Source organism: Salvelinus fontinalis, chromosome 4 (assembly GCF_029448725.1).
Source record: "Salvelinus fontinalis isolate EN_2023a chromosome 4, ASM2944872v1, whole genome shotgun sequence".
Classification (NCBI taxonomy): domain Eukaryota; kingdom Metazoa; phylum Chordata; class Actinopteri; order Salmoniformes; family Salmonidae; genus Salvelinus; species Salvelinus fontinalis.
Genome location: NC_074668.1, coordinates 11,220,816 through 11,241,445, shown reverse-complemented (window position 1 = coordinate 11,241,445; position 20,630 = coordinate 11,220,816). Strand labels below are relative to the sequence as shown.

General features: G+C 43.1%; 2 protein-coding genes across 2 annotated transcripts; both read left to right on the top strand.

The window, feature by feature from the left end:
* The first annotated feature begins 10,312 nt into the window (after positions 1–10,312).
* On the top strand, positions 10,313–12,615 carry tmed7 (transmembrane p24 trafficking protein 7). The gene is made up of 4 exons (XM_055918742.1): positions 10,313–10,417; positions 10,760–10,977; positions 11,112–11,357; positions 11,607–12,615. Exons 2-4 carry the CDS (start codon positions 10,810–10,812, stop codon positions 11,841–11,843), a joined length of 651 nt encoding a protein of 216 aa, XP_055774717.1. The 5' UTR covers positions 10,313–10,417; positions 10,760–10,809; the 3' UTR covers positions 11,844–12,615.
* A 1,167-nt stretch (positions 12,616–13,782) lies between these two features.
* LOC129853072 (protein fem-1 homolog C-like) lies at positions 13,783–19,690 on the top strand. Its single transcript, XM_055918741.1, has 2 exons — positions 13,783–15,139; positions 17,034–19,690. The coding sequence occupies exons 1-2, from the start codon at positions 14,596–14,598 to the stop codon at positions 18,335–18,337; spliced, it is 1,848 nt and encodes a 615-aa protein (XP_055774716.1). The 5' UTR covers positions 13,783–14,595; the 3' UTR covers positions 18,338–19,690.
* The last annotated feature ends 940 nt before the right edge of the window (positions 19,691–20,630 follow it).

Here is a 20,630-nt window from a genome sequence, read left to right as displayed (position 1 = left end):
CTAGAGCCGCCCGCCAGACAGGATCCGCCAGAGCCGCCCGCCAGACAGGATCCGCCAGAGCCGCCCGCCAGACAGGATCTGCCAGAGCCGCCAACCAGACAGGATCTGCCAGAGCCGCCAGCGAGCCATGAGCAGCCAGAGCCGTCAGAGAGCCATGAGCAGCCAGAGCCGTCAGAGAGCCATGAGCAGCCAGAGCCGTCAGAGAGCCATGAGCAGCCAGAGCCGTCAGAGCGCCATGAGCGTCGAGAGCCGTCAGAGCGCCATGAGCGTCGAGAGCCGTCAGAGCGCCATGAGCGTCGAGAGCCGTCAGCCTGCCATGAGCGTCGAGAGCCGTCAGCCTGCCATGAGCGTCGAGAGCCGTCAGCCTGCCATGAGCGTCGAGAGCCGTCAGCCTGCCATGAGCGTCGAGAGCCGTCAGCCTGCCATGAGCGTCGAGAGCCGTCAGCCTGCCATGAGCGTCGAGAGCCGTCAGCCTGCCATGAGCGTCGAGAGCCGTCAGCCTGCATAGACCTGCCAGAGTCCCTTAGCCAGGATCTGCCAGAATATATCAGCCGGGACCTGCCCCTTGTCCCGGTGTTGCCCCTTGTCCCGGTGCTGCCCCTTGTCCCGGTGCTGCCCCTTATCCCGGTGCTGCCCCTTGTCCCGGTGCTGGCCCTTATCCCGGTGCTGGCCTTTATCCTGGTGCTGCCCCTTATCCTGGTGCTGCCCCTTGTCCCGGTGTTGCCCCTTGTCCCGGTGCTGCCCCTTGTCCCGGTGCTGCCCCTTGTCCCGGTGCTGGCCGTTTATTTAGGGGATGTGAATTTTAGGGTGGTCATTGGGAGGGGAAGACTGAAGCGGGGAGTGACTATGGTGGTGTGGGGACAGCGTCCAGAGCCGGAGCCACCACCGTGGTCAACTGCCCACCCAGACCCTCCCCTGGACTTTGTGCTGGTGCGCCCGGCGTTCGCACCTTGAGGGGGGGGCTCTGTAACGGTCCTGACCTGTTTTATGTTGTTTTTTATGTGTTTATGGTCAGGGCATGTGTTTTGGGTGGGCAGTCTATGTTATCTGTTTCTATGTTGGTTTTGGGTTGCCTGGTATGGCTCTTGATTAGAGGCAGGTGGTTTGCGTTTTCCTCTAATTAAGAGTCATATTTAGGTAGGGCGTTCTCACTGTTTGTTTGTGGGTGATTGTCTTCCGTGTCTGTGTCGTGTCGATACCATACGGGACTGTTTGGCTGTTCGTTCATTTTGATGTCGTCTGTTTCCTGTCCGTGAGTTTATGTTTAGTTATGTAAGTTTATGTTCAGGTTTCGTCAACGTCGTTTTCTTGTTTTGTAAATTTGAAAGTGTTTTGTGTTTCGTGTTGCCATCGTCGTGTAAATAAAAGGATGGCTTATTTCCCTCAAGCTGCGTTTTGGTCTGAAGATCCTTCTCTCCTCACCTCGTCCGAGGATGAGGAGAGCGACAGTCGTTACAGGTCCTTTGAGTATATCAAAAAAATGTTTGTATACTTCCACTGGTATGCCATCCAGTCCTGGAGTTTTCCCATCCTTAAAGGCCCCAATTGCATCAAGTAGTTCCTCCTCTGTAATTAGGCCTTCACATGAGTCTTTCTGTACAGATGTTAATTTTACATTATTATTAGGGGAAAAATCCATACAATTAGTTTCAGTTAGTGGAGATGGAGGAGCCTGAAACGAAAATATATTCTTAAAGTACTTTACTTCCTCTTTCAAAATATCATTTGGTGAATCATGCGTGACTCCATCATTTGTAACAAGTTTTAATACGGTTTTTTTGGTAGCATTTCTATATTGAAGATTGAAAAAGAATTTGGTGCATTTTTCCCCACATTCCATCCAGTTGGCATTATTTTTGTAATATATTACACTGGATCTTTCTTGAATAAGTTCCTCCATTTCTTTTTGTTTTTCCTCTAACTTATTCTGTGCCTCTATGGTACCGTTTTTATTGTTATCTAACTGTACTGTTAGTCCTTCAATTTCCTTTGTTAATATGGACTCTTTTGATCGAAATTCCTTTTGTTTTATAGATGAGTACTGAATTGCATGGCCTCTAAAGGCACACTTAAAAGTGTCCCATACAATATGGGGATCTGCTGTACCTATGTTATGTCTAAAAAAGTCAGTTATAAATTCTTCTGTCCTAGTTCTAAACAATTTATCATCTAGTAGGCTTTGATTAAATTTCCAATATCCTCGCCCACGTGGAAATTCTGTAAGAGTAATATATATGCCAATTATGTGATGGTCCGACCGCATTCTGTCCCCTATCAAACACTTTTTAACTTTTGGTGCCAGAGAGAATGATATAAGAAAGTAGTCAAGGCGACTAGCTTGATTAAGCCTCCGCCATGTATATCTCACTAGGTCAGGGTATTTAAGTCTCCATATATCCACTAATTCCAATATATCCATGACATTCCTGATTTCCTTAAGTGCCTGAGGGTGATAGTTTGTAGTGTGATTTCCTTTCCGGTCCATAGAGGTATTTAAGACCGTATTAAAATCTCCCATTTTTCCACAAAACTTCATCTAAAACTGTCGAATGGGTTTCCTGTAAACAGTAGATATTATAATCCTTCTCTTTTAGCCAGGTAAATACTGATCGTCTTTTCTTATTATCTGCTAAGCCAATACAATTGTAACTGGCTATACTTATTTCACCACTGAAACACTTGTTTGTAAAATAAACAAATTCATGATGGGATCACTGTCAGTGCTGGATCCTACAGGATTGGCATTGAAAACGTGACAAAGTGCAAAATATCATGGTCCAAACACCCAAACACACCAAGACAGTCGTGATTTTTACGCTGCTGTTACTCTCTGTTTATTATCTATGCATAGTCACTTCATATATTTTATATTACTTTTTTAAAGAAAGTTTTTACTAAATGAACTTTCTTAACACCTATGTTTCTTAAACTGCATTGTTGGTTAAGGGTTTGTAAGTAAGCATTTCACTGCAAGGTCACCTTTGTATTTGGCGCAACCTTTATTTAACTAGGCAATTCAGTTAAGAAACAATTCTTATTTACAATGACGGCCTACCAAAAGGCAAAAGGCCTCCAGTGGGGACGGGGGCTGGGATTAAAAATGTAAATTAAATTTAAAAAATAGAGGACAAAACACACCTCAACAAGAGAGATAACACAACACTACATAAAGAGAGACCTAAGACAACAACATAGCAAGGCAGCAACACATGACAACACAGCATGGTAGCAACATAACATGACAGCAACCTGGTAGTAACACAACATGGCAGCAGCACAACATGGTAGCAGCACAAAACATGGTACAAACAATATTGGGCACAGACAGCAGCACAAAAGGCAAGAAGGTAGAGACAACAATACATCACGCAAAGCAGCCACAACTGTCAGTAAGAGTGTCCATGATTGAGATAAAACTGTCCAGTTTGAGTGTTTGTTGCAGCTCGTTCCAGTCGCTAGCTGCAGCGAACTGAAAAGACGAGTGCTTTGTGTGCTTTGGGGACCTTTAACATAATGTGACTGGCAGAACGGGTGTTGTATGTGGAGAATGAGGGCTGCAGTAAATATCTCGGATAGGGGGGAGTGAGGCCTAAGAGGTTTTTTTAAATAAGCATCAACCAGTGGGTCTTTGTGACGGGTATACAGAGATGACCAGTTTACAGAGCATTGGTGGCAGATCTGATGGCCGAATATTAAAGAACATCTAGTCGCTTTAGAGCACCCTTACCTGACGATCTATAAATTACGTCTCTGTAATCTACCATGGGTAGGATAGATACTTGAATCAGGGCTAGTTTGGCAGATTTGATTTAAAGTGGCTGTAGATCATTTAAAAAACGTATTTGAATAGAATGACAGTAAAGCAGTTATGCTCTGTGTTCGTTGAGTAGCTAGCTGAAATGTTTATTTTTCACTTTGATGTCTAACGTTCAATAGGCTACTGCTACCATTCAATTCCAGTCATTTTTGCTTGTATTGCTGGTCCCATTGTTTACAATTCTTCCTCATTCATGTAAAGAATTATGGGATATTAGAATACTCTTTTCTTAAACTTTGTTATCTTCAACCTAGCGTTGCTCCTATGGGTACACTCAAAATGGCTGCCAGTCCACCCATTATGCCATCATTGACTTGAATGGGGAGGTCTGTTCTATGGATTATATTTCTATGGTTAGTAGGTCGGCTTTGAGGGAGTTCAATTAAGCTTCCCAGGGTTGAATCGGGCTATGCCCCGTCACGTGACCAATCGAAGCCGGAGAGGGAGGTGTGCCTTGCTCAAATCGAATAGTAATCTGCGCCACTCGGTCATATTGTCAACAATGCAGCATGGTGCATCTTTCAGAAACATACAACATATCTTTTCCGTATATAGACAGTATGTTCGAATTTTCAAAAGACTTTTCAATGGGAAGGCAGGTAAAGTGTTTATCAAAAGCAATCCCTTTTGCAGGTGAAAACACAGAATCCTACTCAATTCTCCACGTGCTTAACCTACTTCACTTTGTTTTGAGCCGACTTTGCCGTCAAAATGGGGCACCTGGCTCACGTCCGGGAGGCAGCCAGATTCCAAACCGAAAGCAATCAATGCTAAACCGCTTTACCTGTGGCATTAATCAAATCCCCTCATAGTGAGGTCCCTTCATCTGATAATTTTGAGCAATGGTAGAGGGAAGACTAAGATGCACAAGCGGAAATCCTGACATGGAGAAAGAATGGCAACAAGTTCACATGGAGTTGAAGAGAGTATGAAGTACACTACATGACCAAAAGTATGTGGACACCTGCTCATCGAACATCTCATTCCAAAATCATGGGCATTAATATGGAGTTGGTACCCCCTTTGCTGCTATAACAGCCGCCCCTCTTCTGGGAAGGCTTTCCACTAGATGGTTGAACATTGCTACGGGGACTTGCTTCCATTCAGCCACAAGAGCATTGGCGAGGTTGCGCACTGATGTTGGGCGATTAGGCCTGGCTCGCAGTCGGCGTTCCAATTCATCCCAAAAGTGTTGGATGGGGTTGAAGTCAGGGCTCTGTGCAGGCCAGTCAAGTTCTTCCATACCAATCTCGACAAACCACTTCTGTATGGACCTCGCTTTGTGCACGGGTGTATTGTCATGCTGAAACAGGAAAGGGCCTAACCCCAAACTGTTGTCACAAAGTGGGAAGCACAGAATCGTCTAGAATGTCATTGTATGCTGCAGTGTTCAAACCATGAAAAACAGGCCCATAACATTATTCCTCTTCTACCAAGTTTGTGTGCGGCTGCTTGGCCATGAAGCTCCAGACAAAGTGTTATTGTGCTGAAGTTGCTTCCAGAGGCAGTTTGGAACTGGGTAGTGAGTGTTACAACCAAGGACCAACGATTTTTATGCACTACGCGCTTCAGCAATCAACGGTCCTGTTCTGTGGGTTGTATGGCCTACCACCTCGCGTTGTTGCTCCTAAAAGTTTCCACTTCACAATAACAGCACTTACAGTTGACCGGGACTCGGGGATCACGGTTCAACAGATGTCTTAACAGATTCCTAACATGAATACAATGCCAAAAAAGATGCAACACTGTTTCTTGGTGGTTCCCATCATTTCTGTCAAGGGGCATTGTCTTCCGTCAGCGTGTTGACCCCAGAGGCACAATATCGCGAGACTTTGGGGAACGCTTGCGAAGCAGACCAGACCAGGCCTGGTTTGGCGTTGTAGAAGTAAATGAGGAATGTTAAATATTCTTCATTAGTTGTTAATTTTCTCGAAATCTAAAGGCACAACCTATATTCAGCCAATGTCTTAAGTAGTTGAATATGTTATTACTCCAACCTCGTGAAAGTGACAAACTGACACATTTTCACATTGGTCAAAAACAACTTTATATTATAAGGAATGGCTTTTATTCTTAACGGTTTTCACATGCGCAGTTCGGCGTGAGACGGCAGTTAGTCTCGATGACATGTTTCTGCGCTTGAGCTCATGCCGCGTTCATGTCCGAGTCGGAAATAGGAAACTCTACCATTTCCGTCTTTCTAACTGGTTGTAGTTATACACTTGCCGCGTTCAACGAATCAGCAAGTCGGACATTTTTGAGGTTCCTAGTTCCGATCAGCATATAAACGTGGCATTAGCCTAGCTAAAAAAAACGACTATATTTTACCTAGAGCTTATGCCGTGTTCAAGACAACTGAAAACTCGGGATAAACGAGCTCCGACTGGGAAAAATCTTTTGAACGGTCATCCAACTCGGAATTCCAATTTGTGACCTTGGGCCTTGTTGGTTCCACTTTTCTGGCTCTGTTATTTACTTAACATATAAGGAATACTCAAAATGTGCATTTATAAATCATAACAATTTTAATCAAAATACAGCTGTAGACAGAAGTCAAAGATCAAACATACAACTGATGTCTCTCCTGAGTTCTGCAAAATAGGAAAGTCCAAGTTGCTTTTAATATGCTTGCAGTCAACCCCTAGTGATGTAACTGCCTACGTCAATACCTTCTACTCATCAGACCAAGCCCATGCATATACAGTTTTACAAACTTGCAAGAGAGAAACTAGTTCCAGTGTTTTCTAAGGGCTCAGCAGTAATTTTCCACTCCCCAAGTTGCTTTATAGTGGCATATCTGACTAGTCTCTTATCTCTTTCACTCCCCTGCAGGGTTCTGTGTCTATGAGTCTCTTTTAGCCTTGAGGCGCTTTCTCACAGACACCCTGTTTTGACTGCAAAAACTCACACATCTCTCAGACAGTTTCTTATAAGAGAGAGAGAGAGACTAGAAAAGAACTGTGGAACAATATTAAACCTTATAATGCATGTATATATATTGTTAATCTGTAGTCTAGGACCCTATAAATGTAGTGGGGGAGCGGTCTTATAGCCCTTCCCCTTCTATTAATATAAGATAAGAATAATCAATAATTATAATACATCAAACATTTGGTGCGGCCTCTATCATGACCCCAAGTTGACCCCATCAGCCTGTTTGTAGAGCTCCGACTTTCCGACCTGAAACATCATGATCTGACCTCGTAATTTTCAGAGTTCCCAGTTGTCTTGAAAGCACCATTAGCTAGCCAACATCACCATGACATCGTCTACATGATCTTGGAAGCAGCATATCTTCATACTGTACTCTCTTTTGCCTCGTTCACGTCTTAGTCGGAACTAGAACTAGGAAACTCTTACATTTCCGACTCGCTAAATGGTTGTAGTTATACACGTGCCGCGTTCAATCAGTTACCAAGTCTGACATTTTCGAATTTCCTAGTTCCAACTACCATATGAGCGCATCATTTGATTGATCGGTTGAGGGATTCATAATCAGCTGGATATTGGGCGGATAGCCGGATATCAGATGGATATCAGACGGATATTGGGAGGTCGTTATTTGCAGATGATGGGGCCTTATGGAAGAGAGGAAGAAATGTGCCATACATAGTCAGGAAGGTACAGAAAGCAATTGATGAGGTAGAGCGGTGGGCATTAACGTGGGGATTCAGGTTCTCTGTAGAGAAAACTCAGACGGTGTTCTTTACCAGGAGGAAGGTGGGAGATTAGGTATGCTTGAGGTTATATGGGAGAAAATTGGAGAGGGTGGGTGCCTTCGGGTTCCTTGGGGTGTACTTTGACACCCACCTCCAGTAGTAGATCTAGAAGTATTGGAGAGACTACAGAAAGATAGGGAGGGTGTTGATCTATCTGATTTGTTTAAGAGATGTCTGGATACTGTGTATCAGGATTTTGTGGCCATATACACAGATGGTTCAAAAGATCCAAGGACAGGACGTACTGGGTCAGCATTGTAGTGCAGGAATGTGGAGTGAAAGTCAGGAATCGTATAACAGATCATCTGGCTGTATATTCGGCAGAGATGATGGCCATGCTGTTGGCCTTGCAGTGGGTGGAGGAAGTTAAGCCAGAAAGAGTAGTTATTTTCTCTGATTCATGTGCAGTGTTAAGGAGTCTTCAGTCCTTTAGCTCACGTAGCAGACAAGACCCACTTTATGAGGTGCTACAAACCCATGGCAGGAGTAAACAAATGGGTATACAGATAATATTTACATGGGTCCCAGCTCATGTGGGAGTGGAGGGGAACGAGGCAGTTGATGTTCTGGCTAAACAAGCACTAAGTAGTGGGGATGTTGATGTGGTAGTTTCAATGAGCAAGGCAGAGGCAAAAAGCCTGATATGGACAGTGATGGTGGACAAATGGCAGGAGCATTGGAATAGAGATCAAATAAAATAAATGCACCTTTATTTAACCAGGTGGGCCAGTTGAGAACAAGTTCTCATTTACAACTGCGACCTGGCCAAGATAAAGCAAAGCAGTGCGACAAAAAACAACAACACAGAGTTACACGTGGGATAAACAAAAGTACAGTCAATAGCACAATAGAAAAATCTATATACAGTGTGTGCATAGGGAGTAAGGAGGTAAGGCAGTAAATTGGCCATGGTAGTGAAGTAATTACAATTTAGCAAATGAACACTGGAGTGATAGATGTGCAGATGAGGATGTGCAAGTATAAATACTGGTGTGCAAAAGAGCAACAACAAAAAGTAAATAAAAACAATATGGGGATGAGGTAGGTAGTTGGATGGGCTATTTACAGATGGGCTGTGTACAGCTGCAGCGATCGGTAAGCTGCTCAGATAGCTGATGTTTAAAGTTAGTGAAGGCGATACAAGTCTCCAACTTCAGCGATTTTTGCAATTCATTCCAGTCCTTTGCAGCAAAGAACTGGAAGGAAAGGCAGCCAAAGAGGTGTTGGCTTTGGGGTTGACCAGTGAGATATACCTGCTGGAGCGCGTGCTACGGGTGTGTGTTGTTATGGTGAACCAGTGAACTGAGGTAAGGCGGAGCTTTACCTAGCAAAGACTTATAGATGACCTGGAGACAGTGGGTTTGGCGACGAATATGTAGCGAGGACCAGCCGACGAGAGCATACAGGTCGTAGTGGTGGGTGGTATATGGGGCTTTGGTGACAAAACGGATGGCACTGTGATAGACTGCATCCAGTTTGCTGAGTAGAGTGTTGGAGGCTTTTGTAAATGACATCGCTGATGTCGAGAATCGGTAGGATAGTCAGTTTTACGAGGGTTTGTTTGGCAGCGTGAGTGAAGGAGGCTTTGTTGCAAAATAGGAAGCCGATTCTAGATTTAATTTTGGATTGGAGATGCTTAATATGAGTCTGGAAGGAGAGTTTACAGTCTAACCAGACACCTAGGTATTTGTAGTTGTCCACATATTCTAAGTCAGAACCATCCAGAGTAGTGATGCTAGTCGGGCGGGCGGGTGAGGGCAACGATCGGTTGAAGAGCATGCATTTAGTTTTACTTGCGTTTAAGAGCAGTTGGATGCCACGGAAGGAGAGTTGTATGGCATTGAAGCTCGTTTGGAGGTTTGTTAACACAGTGTCCAAAGAGGGCCAGATGTATACAGAATGGTGTCATCTGCGTAGAGGTGGATAAAGGAATCACCCGCAGCAAGAGCGACATCGTTGATATATACACAGAAAAGAGTCGGCCCGAGAATTGAACCCTGTGGTACCCCCATAGAGACTGCCAGAGGTCTGGACAACAGGCCCTCCGATTTGACACACTGAACTCTATTTGAAAAAGTTGGTGAACCAGGCGAGGCAGTCATTTGAGAAACCAAGGCTGTTGAGTCTGCCAATAAGACTGCAGTGATTGACAGAGTGGAAAGCCTTGGCCATGTCGATGAAGACGGCTGCACAGTACTGTCTTTTATCGATGGCGGTTATGATATAATTTAGTACCTTGAGCGTGGCTGAGGTGCACCCGTGACCAGCTCGGAAACCGGATTGCACAGAGGAGAAGGTACGGTAGGATTCGAAATGGTTAGAGATACCAAGGGCAGGTATTTATTTCAAGTGCTGAGGAAAGTTGGGGAGGGGAGAATGGCAGGAAGGGACAGAAGACAGAAGGCTATATTTACAAGATTAAGGGTGGGACACAGCCATTTGAATAAGACCTTACATGTGATAGGAAAGCATCCAACAGGAAAATGTAAGTATTGCCAGGAAACCGAGACAGTGGAGCATGTATTGATACAGTGGGGACATTATTGGAGGGAAAGAGAAAGGATGAGATCTAGTATGAGGGAGAAGGGGTTACGGGAAATTAGTTTAATGAGTATATTGAGTAGAACGTCATTAGATATAGTCTCAAATATGTTGTTATCTCTTTGAGATCAACGCGGCTGGCAGGCAGGATTTAGTTTCTCCCTGTCTCGGCCCACACTCCAGTACAGTAGGTAGCAGTAATGCACCATAACGTTGGATGCCAACCGTCGATAAACCCCACCAAAGAAGAAGAAGATCGGATGAGGGACGAGCGTCGCGGAGGAGTGACGTTAATGCTACGTCTCTTAGTAGCTACTTGTTTCCGGGTGAGGGATTTGAGGTGAGTGGTGTTGGACGAAACACAATATTTAACTAAAATAGTATGCTATTAAATGACTCCTTAAAATATTAGAACAATACGCATTAGCACATTTTGTAATTGGTAATTGTAAACCTACTTAATTTTGGGAACTACATTTCTAATAGAAGTGGATAGCTAGTTAATCGGCCTTGTCAGCTAGCTACATTAGCATAGCAAGTTAGCTAGCTAACGTTAGTTGTGAATTCCGGGTTTGTTTTGCATTCTATTTCTCTTATTTTATTTGTAGTTTGTCAATGTGTACGTTTTTCTTAGATTCTGTAGATATCTGTTTGATTATCTGGAAATGTTCTGTGTTTGCAGGTCCACAACGATATAAAATTAACAGTATCGCCAATCTTCCATCAGCCAAGATGTGCAGTTATCACGGTACAATCAGACTGTTTGTGCAGGTGCTTTGGGCTCACCTGCTCTGTGGATGGGCGTTTGGCTCTGAGCTTACATTTGAGCTTCCGGATAACGCAAAACAGTGTTTCTATGAAGATATTACCGTTGGTACCAAGTGTACACTTGAGTTCCAGGTAAATTAATTGAGGCCCTCGCATTATGACATGGAGTTATGGGAATTAATATTGATAATAATTCTACAACTATGGGACCAAGTTGTATATTGAAATGGATAGGCTGTATTTTAAACGACACATTTTCTGTCCAGGTTGTCACTGGTGGGCATTACGATGTTGACTGTCGTCTGGAGGATGCAGATGGTACTGTTCTTTACAAAGAAATGAAGAAGCAGTACGACAGCTTTACATTCACGGCTGCCAAGAATGGAACATACAAGTTCTGCTTCAGCAATGAGTTTTCCACCTTCACGCACAAGACCGTCTACTTCGATTTCCAAGTAGGAGAGGATCCTCCACTTTTCCCCAATGAGAACAGGGTCACTGCTTTGACCCAGGTAGGTCTGTTAAAATTACTATTGTTGAGAGATGCTCTTCTATGTGATATTGAATATGGCAGTTCAATAACAATTAAAACAATTGGTTAAATCTCTACAACAGTATGAAATGTAATTGGATTTCAGTGGGCCGCATTAGGTGAAGATGTCATGTTGGAATAGTGTGCATTGACAAACATTTTTTGGTTATTTGCAGTGCTTGTATGTCAACATGTAAGGATCTTTAAACTCTAAATACCTCTGTTTCAGATGGAGTCTGCATGCGTGTCCATTCATGAGGCCCTGAAATCGGTCATTGACTATCAGACACATTTCCGTCTGCGGGAGGGTCAGGGACGCAGCCGTGCTGAGGACCTCAACACAAGAGTGGCTTTCTGGTCCATTGGAGAGGCCTTCATTTTGCTGGTGGTCAGCATCAGCCAGGTAGTTTTGCTGAGGAGCTTCTTCTCTGACAGGAAGACCACCACGACGCGAGTTGGATCCTAACGTCCCACAGCATCTCATCCCAGTCACCTCCTCCACTACAACAACAACGGTTCATGGCAGATTTTAGTTTTTTAGATGCCATTCACAGAATTAGATTTTTTAAGATGCGTTCAGGTTTGAAGTTACTTTTAACAAACCCAGTGGATTTTCTAAATGAAATCTAGTAAATATTGGAAATGTAACAACGTATTTATTATGTGGGTGCATATTGTCATCTTTTTTTACAACACTGTTTTCCTGAATGTATGAACATACTGGTGGCCTGTATTGCAGTTCTAATTTGAGACCTACTTGATACAATTCTGCAACTATAATTTAATGTATTTGCACACACTTCCTCCTTAGTAATGGCTCAATTCAAACTTTGTTTTGATATTAATGAAAATAACTGATCAACTGAGTAGACAATTGGTAAGCATGTTCTTTGTTTTTAATTTGAGATTCCACACGTCAACATAGCTTGTGGCCAGCAGAGGTTGTGTTTTGGGTGGATGAGCTTTGACTTGGTGCATTTTCAGGAGTTCAACCAATCTCTTTATTGTAACTGGTGTTTTGTTCTTGGTGTAAATGGTAAAACAGATAAATATGAAGCTGATGTAAGCACATGATTTAATTTCTTTTATGTTAGGCATTTCTTTAATGGTGTGGTCTTTTTCAGTGTGGTCTTTTTAACATTTTGGTTTGTATACTGTTCATGATTATTTCTGAACAGTCGTCACTGTGCTGCCACTCCTTATTTGAATAGCTGAATAAACATTTTCTGGTAAACCCATTTTTCTGACCTATAATCAATTGATTTGGTTTGAACTATTGAAGTACAGCGTCTATATCCAGGACTTGGATGTATATTGCGCTGTAGAATAGTTCACTAACATTTGTCCAGAGCGCTCTTTCATCAGAGAGTATCAAGAATAGCTGATACATTAAAATCCACTCATTGCTCAGGTCTCTGATGATCAAGTATTGTTTTTTTCCTCTACAAAGGAGGTGGGTCATGTATACCTGTAAACATCACAAATGGTGTGGTTGTAACACAAAAACATTGTGGGGTGATAGTTGAAAAATTAGTTATGCTTCAAATTTTTTTTTATCTAATTAGGCAAGCCAGTTAAGAAGAATTTCTTATTTAGAAAGACTGCCTACCCCGGCCAAACGTGACACTGGGCCAATTGTGCGCCACCCTATGGGACTCCCAATCACAGCTGGTTGTGATGCAGCCTGGAATCGAACCAAGGTCTGCAGTGACGCCTCTAGCAGTGCCTTAGACCGCTGCGCCACTCGGGAACCCTGCCTAGTGTTCTTTAGAAGAACTGCAGAAAGCATTCAACTATATATGAAATTGATCTTGATTATATACACTTGGTGCTTGCTGATCTAATATGATCATAGAAAAAAACTACATGATACCTTGTACTTAGTCCACGAAACCTCCAGGAGGTGGCAGTAGCATAGAATGAAAAAAGAAGACATGCAATTCAATCTCGCCACCTGGAAGGACATATGTCATTATTCGTTTAATACAGTTTTATTCACAGATTACAACTTTATTCATACAAACTACAAAATCGAATTGAAATCTTGCTCAACCACCTAATAATAAAAAATGTATGAGGAAGTCTGACCCTTTAACTGGGTCGTCACAAGTTACCACAGTCACAAAGTCATAATTATGGCTAAACCCCGCCTATTTCTTCAATTAATTTTAAAATCACATTTTAAACATAACGTTAACCCTAACCTTAACCGAACTGCTAACCTTATGACTAACCCTAACTTTAAATTAAGATAAAAAAACATGACTTTTTTTTCGATATATACAATTTTGACTTTGTGGCTGTGGTAACTTCTGACAATCCGCTAACCGCTGTTGCGCGAATACCCACTCTGTGATTGGATGTTTTCCTTGTCAATAAATTGGGAGTTACAAAGAAACGGCATTGTTTTCGATTTGACTTGAAGTGTATTCTGGGTATTGAGTCGTGATAAATTATGTGGTGGGTGGACAAATCTGCCCCCTCAAGAACACTGTAGAAACATGACCATAGTAGATTTTCTTGTGTTATTTCAAATGAAAAACATTTAACGTTCGGGCAAGATTTATGACTCTACCATCTGGTCAACATCGAAGAAAAAGAAAACGCATTTCAACCGACTTCGGCTGCTGAACAACGTTGACTAGCTTAGCTTCACATACAGGAAATAAGTGGGAGTGGATGTTGGCGTTCTCTGGGCCTCGCCGTAGTTATTGGTATTTTAACTGGATAGCTACAACCTCTACCTATGTCTACTTACACATGGTTCTGTCTGAAAATGACATACATGATTAAGTCTATTCATAAAAAACCGCTTGATGGAATAGAAAAGGACGTCGGACGGCGTAACGTTGGACACTCGGAAGAGTAACTAGCTAGATTGCAGCTGGTATCAATATTGTTGTTGGTGAGCAGTACAATACAATAGTTAGCCAGCCAATTGAGGAAGTGATATGTCCGTCGCTAACAAGCCCGTGTTAACTTTCAATTGAAGAGGGGAAAACCGAACGAGTCAATGTTAACAAATACGTTTATCAACTAGCTGCCTGATTTCTACCAATTTCGCTCATTTAGCTAGCTAACTCAACATATTACAACATATTCAAAACTAGCTAGCACCACAAACAAAGGCTTCTGCTCAACACCTGCCACGGACTTTTATCTCGTCGACGCTCTTGTCTTTTTAATCAACTGTGTATCCGGTGAAGGAAGCTGAACCAATGGATTTACAAACGGCTGTTTTCAACGCAGCCAGAGATGGCAAGCTACGGTTGCTTCAGAAACTTTTGGAGAACAAAATTGGCCACGAGGTTACCAAATTAATGGCAGAGAAAACAAACGGGGCGACCCCTTTGCTTATGGCTGCCAGATACGGACACCTGGATTTAGTGGAGTATCTAATGGAGTGTTGCTCCGCACCCGTTGAGATTGGGGGGTCAGTGAATTTTGATGGTGAGACTATTGAGGGTGCCCCCCCTTTATGGGCTGCCTCAGCAGCAGGACACCTGAAAGTCGTGCAGTCTTTACTTGGCCACGGTGCTTCTGTGAACAATACAACACTCACCAATTCCACCCCCCTGAGAGCAGCCTGCTTCGATGGACATCTGGACATTGTGAAATACCTGGTGGAGCACAAGGCAGACCTGGAGGTGGCAAACAGACACGGTCACACATGCCTCATGATTTCGTGTTACAAAGGACACAAGGAAATTGCCCAGTACCTCTTGGAGAAAGGTGCTGACGTTAACAGGAAAAGTGTTAAAGGTGAGTACATTCAGACGTGTTAATTTTCCTGTGTTGTATATCCTGGGCCTACCTAAACAATGAGATTAGGCCTAGTAGCTGGCAGGTGTATTACTCTGTGGTTGTCTTCATAAAATCAAGCAGTTGAAACATTTACAGTAATTTGTAGATCAGATTGGTCTTGAAACAATGTCATTGTCCGGAAGGTAAATCATTATCACATTTGTCATGAATCTTGCCCTGGGGGCAGAACTGGACTAGATTGGCTTGCTGCAAAGTCAAAATTGTCTATATCGAGAGAAAAAAGTCAGTATAGACATTAGTGTTAACGGTGTGATTAGACTTAGTTTTCAAATCTGATTTTAATACTTAGTGCAGGGCTTGGTATTAACTTTTTTTTTAGCCACTTGTGTATTCGACAAGTAGGACAGATTTTTTTTCTACTTGTCCTAAAGCTCAAGTCATTTGTCCCCCTGTATTGACAATGGGAGGCTACTGGTCTCTGATCCCATGTATTATATATCCTGCTGTTGTTGCCTTGAGCAAGGCACTTCAAGTAAAATACTGCACAGATAGGCTACTGTATAACACATGTGTTCGGTCAACCCTCCATCTGGAGAGCTACTGCGAGTGCAGGCTTTTGATCCAACCCTGCTCAAACACACCAGAGTCAGCTTATCAAGGTCCTGTTGAGCAGTTTATTATTATTTATTAACAATGTGTTTGAGCAGGGCAGGGATAAAAGCCTCTACACCCAGGACCTCTCCAGGAGGAGGGTTGGCCACCCTGCAACATTACAATTACAACCAAATACTTTTTGTTATAAAATAATTCCCTCATTCAATGAACCAGGGATCAAATGGCTAAGCTGGGCGGGTTAGCCAACTAAGATGTTTATCTATTTGTAAGATTAAAATATTCAGTGTTCAGGGGAGTTCTTGACAGCATAGGAGTTACTTGTCCATTAAACCATTCTAAGAATTTTTTATTTTTATTTTTTTACTTTGTCAGAATTGCATGGCCTGTATTGAATAGAGGAGAATCCTAGCAAATTTTGAGCGCTTGAGATGGTTTTACAACTGGAGCATGCAGCATTGGTTTCATCAACTGTGCATCCCTATCAACTGCGTGTCGGCCATTTGTGGTTATACATGAGTGCCGATGGAAAGTTATTTTAGGACATCGGACAAGACGTTGACATTAATGCGGGCTACTATTTCACTAGCGAGAACCAGCCAAAATACAATCTGTTTTGAATTGTCTATGTAGTTATAGTATGTTGTATGTAATTAATTTGACTTGTTGCCCTAATGTCTCTCTGATCAAATTCTCATCTGAATAGCCTGCCCAGTTGTTTGATATTGTGGTTTTTTACAATTTTAAATTAATTTTACTTGTCCATTCAGACAACTGAAATCTATATTCTGCTTGTCCAACAATTGTATTTACTTGCGAAGAGAAAGTGGACAAAAGACCGCTATGGAGTTTTGCCATGGAACCTGCTAAATCCTCACATTTGGACATCTAATCAGGTCACCTAACAAGATGGTTTAATTTATATTTAAACCAATTAGGGGAATGGAACCCACCCAGGCTTTTTCTAAATGTAAGCCCTGCAATCGCCCACTCACAAGATCTGTTCGGATCAATGAGATTTGCGCCCCCTTGGCATAACGCTTAGATTGGCACATTGTGGACATCACTCTCCTAGTGAGAAAGGGCTACAGGCAAGCATGCGACAAACCCATTTAGTTGAAATGTAGAGAATTGAACATTTTGATCAACTTTCTGTCTCTTCACTTCATTTTCTACTTTTCAAATAACTTGCATATATATTGCTCTTTATTACTAGAATGTCTGCCAAAAATGACTTCCATTTTGCGAAACACATGAATTTGTTTTTCTTTCTTCACAGGTAACACGGCATTACATGACTGTGCTGAATCCGGCAGCTTGGAGATAATGAAGATGCTGCTAAAATATGGTGCCACCATGGAGAGGGATGGTTATGGAATGACCCCACTACTGTCCGCTAGTGTGACGGGCCACACTAACATTGTTGACTATTTGACTCAACACCAGCAAACACGCCAATTGGAGAGAATAAACGCCTTGGAACTGCTTGGTGCCACTTTTGTGGATAAAAAGCGTGATCTTCTTGGGGCATTAAAGTACTGGAAGAGGGCCATGGACCTGAGATACAGGGACGGTAACAATGTTCTCCACAAAGCAGACCCAAAGCAGTTGATCATGGCCTATGACCATGCCAGGGAGGTAAGTAATGAGGAGGAGCTAGACAGCTTGATCTCTGAACCAGATGAGATGAGGATGCAGGCCTTGCTCATTAGAGAGCGCATCCTAGGCCCCTCCCACCCCGACACCTCTTACTACATCCGCTACCGGGGCGCTGTATATGCCGACTCTGGGAACTTTGAGCGCTGTATCAATCTGTGGAAGTACGCCCTGGATATGCAGCAGAGCAACCTGGACCCCCTCAGCCCCATGACAGCCAGCAGCCTGCTGTCCTTCGCTGAGCTCTTCTCCTTCATGCTCCAGGACCGTGCCAAAGGCCTGCTGGGCACCTCAGTCTCCTTCGATGACCTCATGGGCATCCTCAGTAAGAGCGTGCTGGAGATTGAGCGGGCGGTGAAACAGAACCTGCCTGACCCGGCTCAGCTCAGCAAGGCCCTCTCCATCATCCTGCATCTCATCTGCCTGCTGGAGAAGGTCCCCTGCACCGTGGAGCAGGACCACTTGAAGAAGGAGACCATCTACAGGTTCCTCAAGCTGCAGCCCTGTGGGAAGAATGGCTACAGCCCACTCCACCTGGCCGTGGACAGGAACACCACCTGCGTGGGGCGCTACCCTGTCTGTAAGTTCCCCTCTTTCTACGTCACCTCTATTCTACTGGAGTGTGGGGCGGACGTTAACTTCCGCGATGAGGACAACAACAGCCCCTTGCATGTGGCCGCCTCCAACAACCACCCGGACATCATGAACCTGCTGATCGCCTGCGGCACGCACTTTGACAGCACCAACTCCCTGAAGCAGATGGCCTGCGACCTGCTGGACGAGAAGGAGATGGCCAAGAACCTGATCCAACCCATCAACCACACCACCCTGCAGTGTCTGTCTGCGCGGGCCATTATCAAACACAGCCTTTCCTACAGAGGCAACATCCCAGAGAAGCTGGAGGCCTTTGTGCTTCTCCACAGATAATGACTATTAAAACCGTGTGAGTGGAGCGCGATCCTGCTCTTTTGATTGTATTGAAGTCGAGGATGAACATCGCGTGAACAACTTCGCTTTCCCCCCCTACAAAGCCAGAGTTAAAGCTCTGTGGAAAATCAATGGGGATTTTTGTAATATGGGCATGCACAATATTTTGAACCGAGCTAGAGTTTTGCTTTCTAATATCTACATATTCCATGCTATTTATTAAGATATCATTGAGAGATTTCGCTGTGACCCCTCCACTTTGTGTTTCTCTATTTGCAAAGATGCAGGAATATGTTGAGTCATTTTTACATCACCATGGTTCCAATTCTGACCTTTTCTTTAACTAATTGGTCTTTTGATCAATCAGATCAGCTCTGAAAAAGATCTGATGCGATTGATCAAAATACCAATTAGTGGACAAAAATGTCAGAATTGGGTTGCCTGTGTAAAACCAGCCAATGTTGCCAATATATGGACCCTCTACATTTCATTGTACGTTCTTTATGCTCTCATTCAATGGTAATGTTTTCAGGGTTTTGGGTCTGTGGAGTTGAGTAATGGACTAATTTCTCGATCAAAACCATAAAGATGCTTCATGAAGTGGTCATGTTTGCAAATACCATAAGTGCTTTATTCCTCCTATGCACAGGCTATGATATGCGACTGTTCTGTGCGGTGTCTTGCATTTTTTTGTGGTAACTCCCCTGTTCCTTCATCTTTCCCTAATTTGTTACACTAAGCAGAGGGGTGTGATGTGACAATTGCTGAATGCTGTTAGTGGTGGGGGTTGGGTGATTTCATGTGCTAACTGTTAAAGGTTATTAAGTGCTGAAGTTGAGTAGGAATGTATGCAACCCTCATGCTTCATATCATTGCCCTTTGAACCTGATTCTTCTATGGTGATCTGAGCACTAAAGCAACATGGTTAGTTGGAAACTAATATGACTGTGCATGTAGTTAGAATTCACAGGAAACCCCTCGACATCTGAGTTTTGAATGGCATATCATTCAATTATTGCATAAACGCTTTAGAGCTCTGACGAACCCAAACGTATAACCTTTATATTCATCCAATTGCATTATAATTGGAAAGAGGGAAGGCCTTGTACAGTGTGTCTGAGCTTTGTGAAGTAACCTTGCACATTAGCTTTATTCATGTGGTTTAAAAAAGGGCTTAACTTAATATTTTTAGGAATAGATTTCGCTAAGTACAGAACCATACAAAGGAACCATACCAGGGAACTTGCTTTAATTCTGCACTTTATTACAGACTGTAAGATTCCAATGACAAAATTCCAATGATCAATTTCATGTCTTAAGAACTAATTTGACAATAAACCCATGTTGAACTTGTCCTCTTTTTCCCAGTGTTTTCATTGAGTCCCAAGTAGCTATGCAGCAGGATTACATTTGTCTCTGTAGTGACTCTCCCGCGCACACCTATTTCCCACACGCAGTGTTACTGGATGTTCTTTTCTTGATGAGTCATGGGCCGAGGAATGCCTGTTGCCATTAGGGTGGATCCTCTTGCTCGATCACAGTAGGCCTGTCTAGTTGGCCATGGTGCTTGAACAAAGACTTATGTTATTGATGTTTCTCTATTGTAGAAAAACATGGTCAAGACCAACTTTTTAGATTCTCTGTCGTAATATCTTTTCTCAACTCATTAGCCTACCTCTTGGCTGGAATGTTCACATGTCATTCAACTAAAACGAGGGTACAGTATGGTTGAGCATGTTCAGACTTGCTGTAGTCTGTCAAGCATGAGTAAATTGTGTAGTTTTTTTCCTACTGAGAATTAGCCTAGTTTTATGGCCACTCGATAGGTTACACATTTTACGGTGTATTTTCATTACCATTTTGTGTTTTTTTTCACCCCTAAAAGGACTTTGCACCCCCATTGAACCCAACCCTTTTAAAACTATTTTCTTTACTGGGCTACACATATTACTGTCATTTATAATTGCTGTCCTTTTTGGCAATTGACGCTCAGCCTACTTCTGTCGTGTCTTAAAATAACCCAGAATAATGCTCCACTGAAAACGTGGCCTAATTAAGGGCTCGCTCCAATGTCTCCGTGCAGGTGTTTTAGTCAGTACAACGCCCATAAACCCTGCTGGAAGATGGCACTCCCTAAATGCATCTCTAAAGGTCCTAGAAATTGTTAACCTGTTTTTTAAGACAACTCCCAGCTCAGAGTAGGTTTTAGGGTAATGTGAAGACACAGCCCAGACAAACTCTGAGCCCGGAGTAAAATCAAACAATGAAAGTTTCAGCTTGTAATCGCAACAGT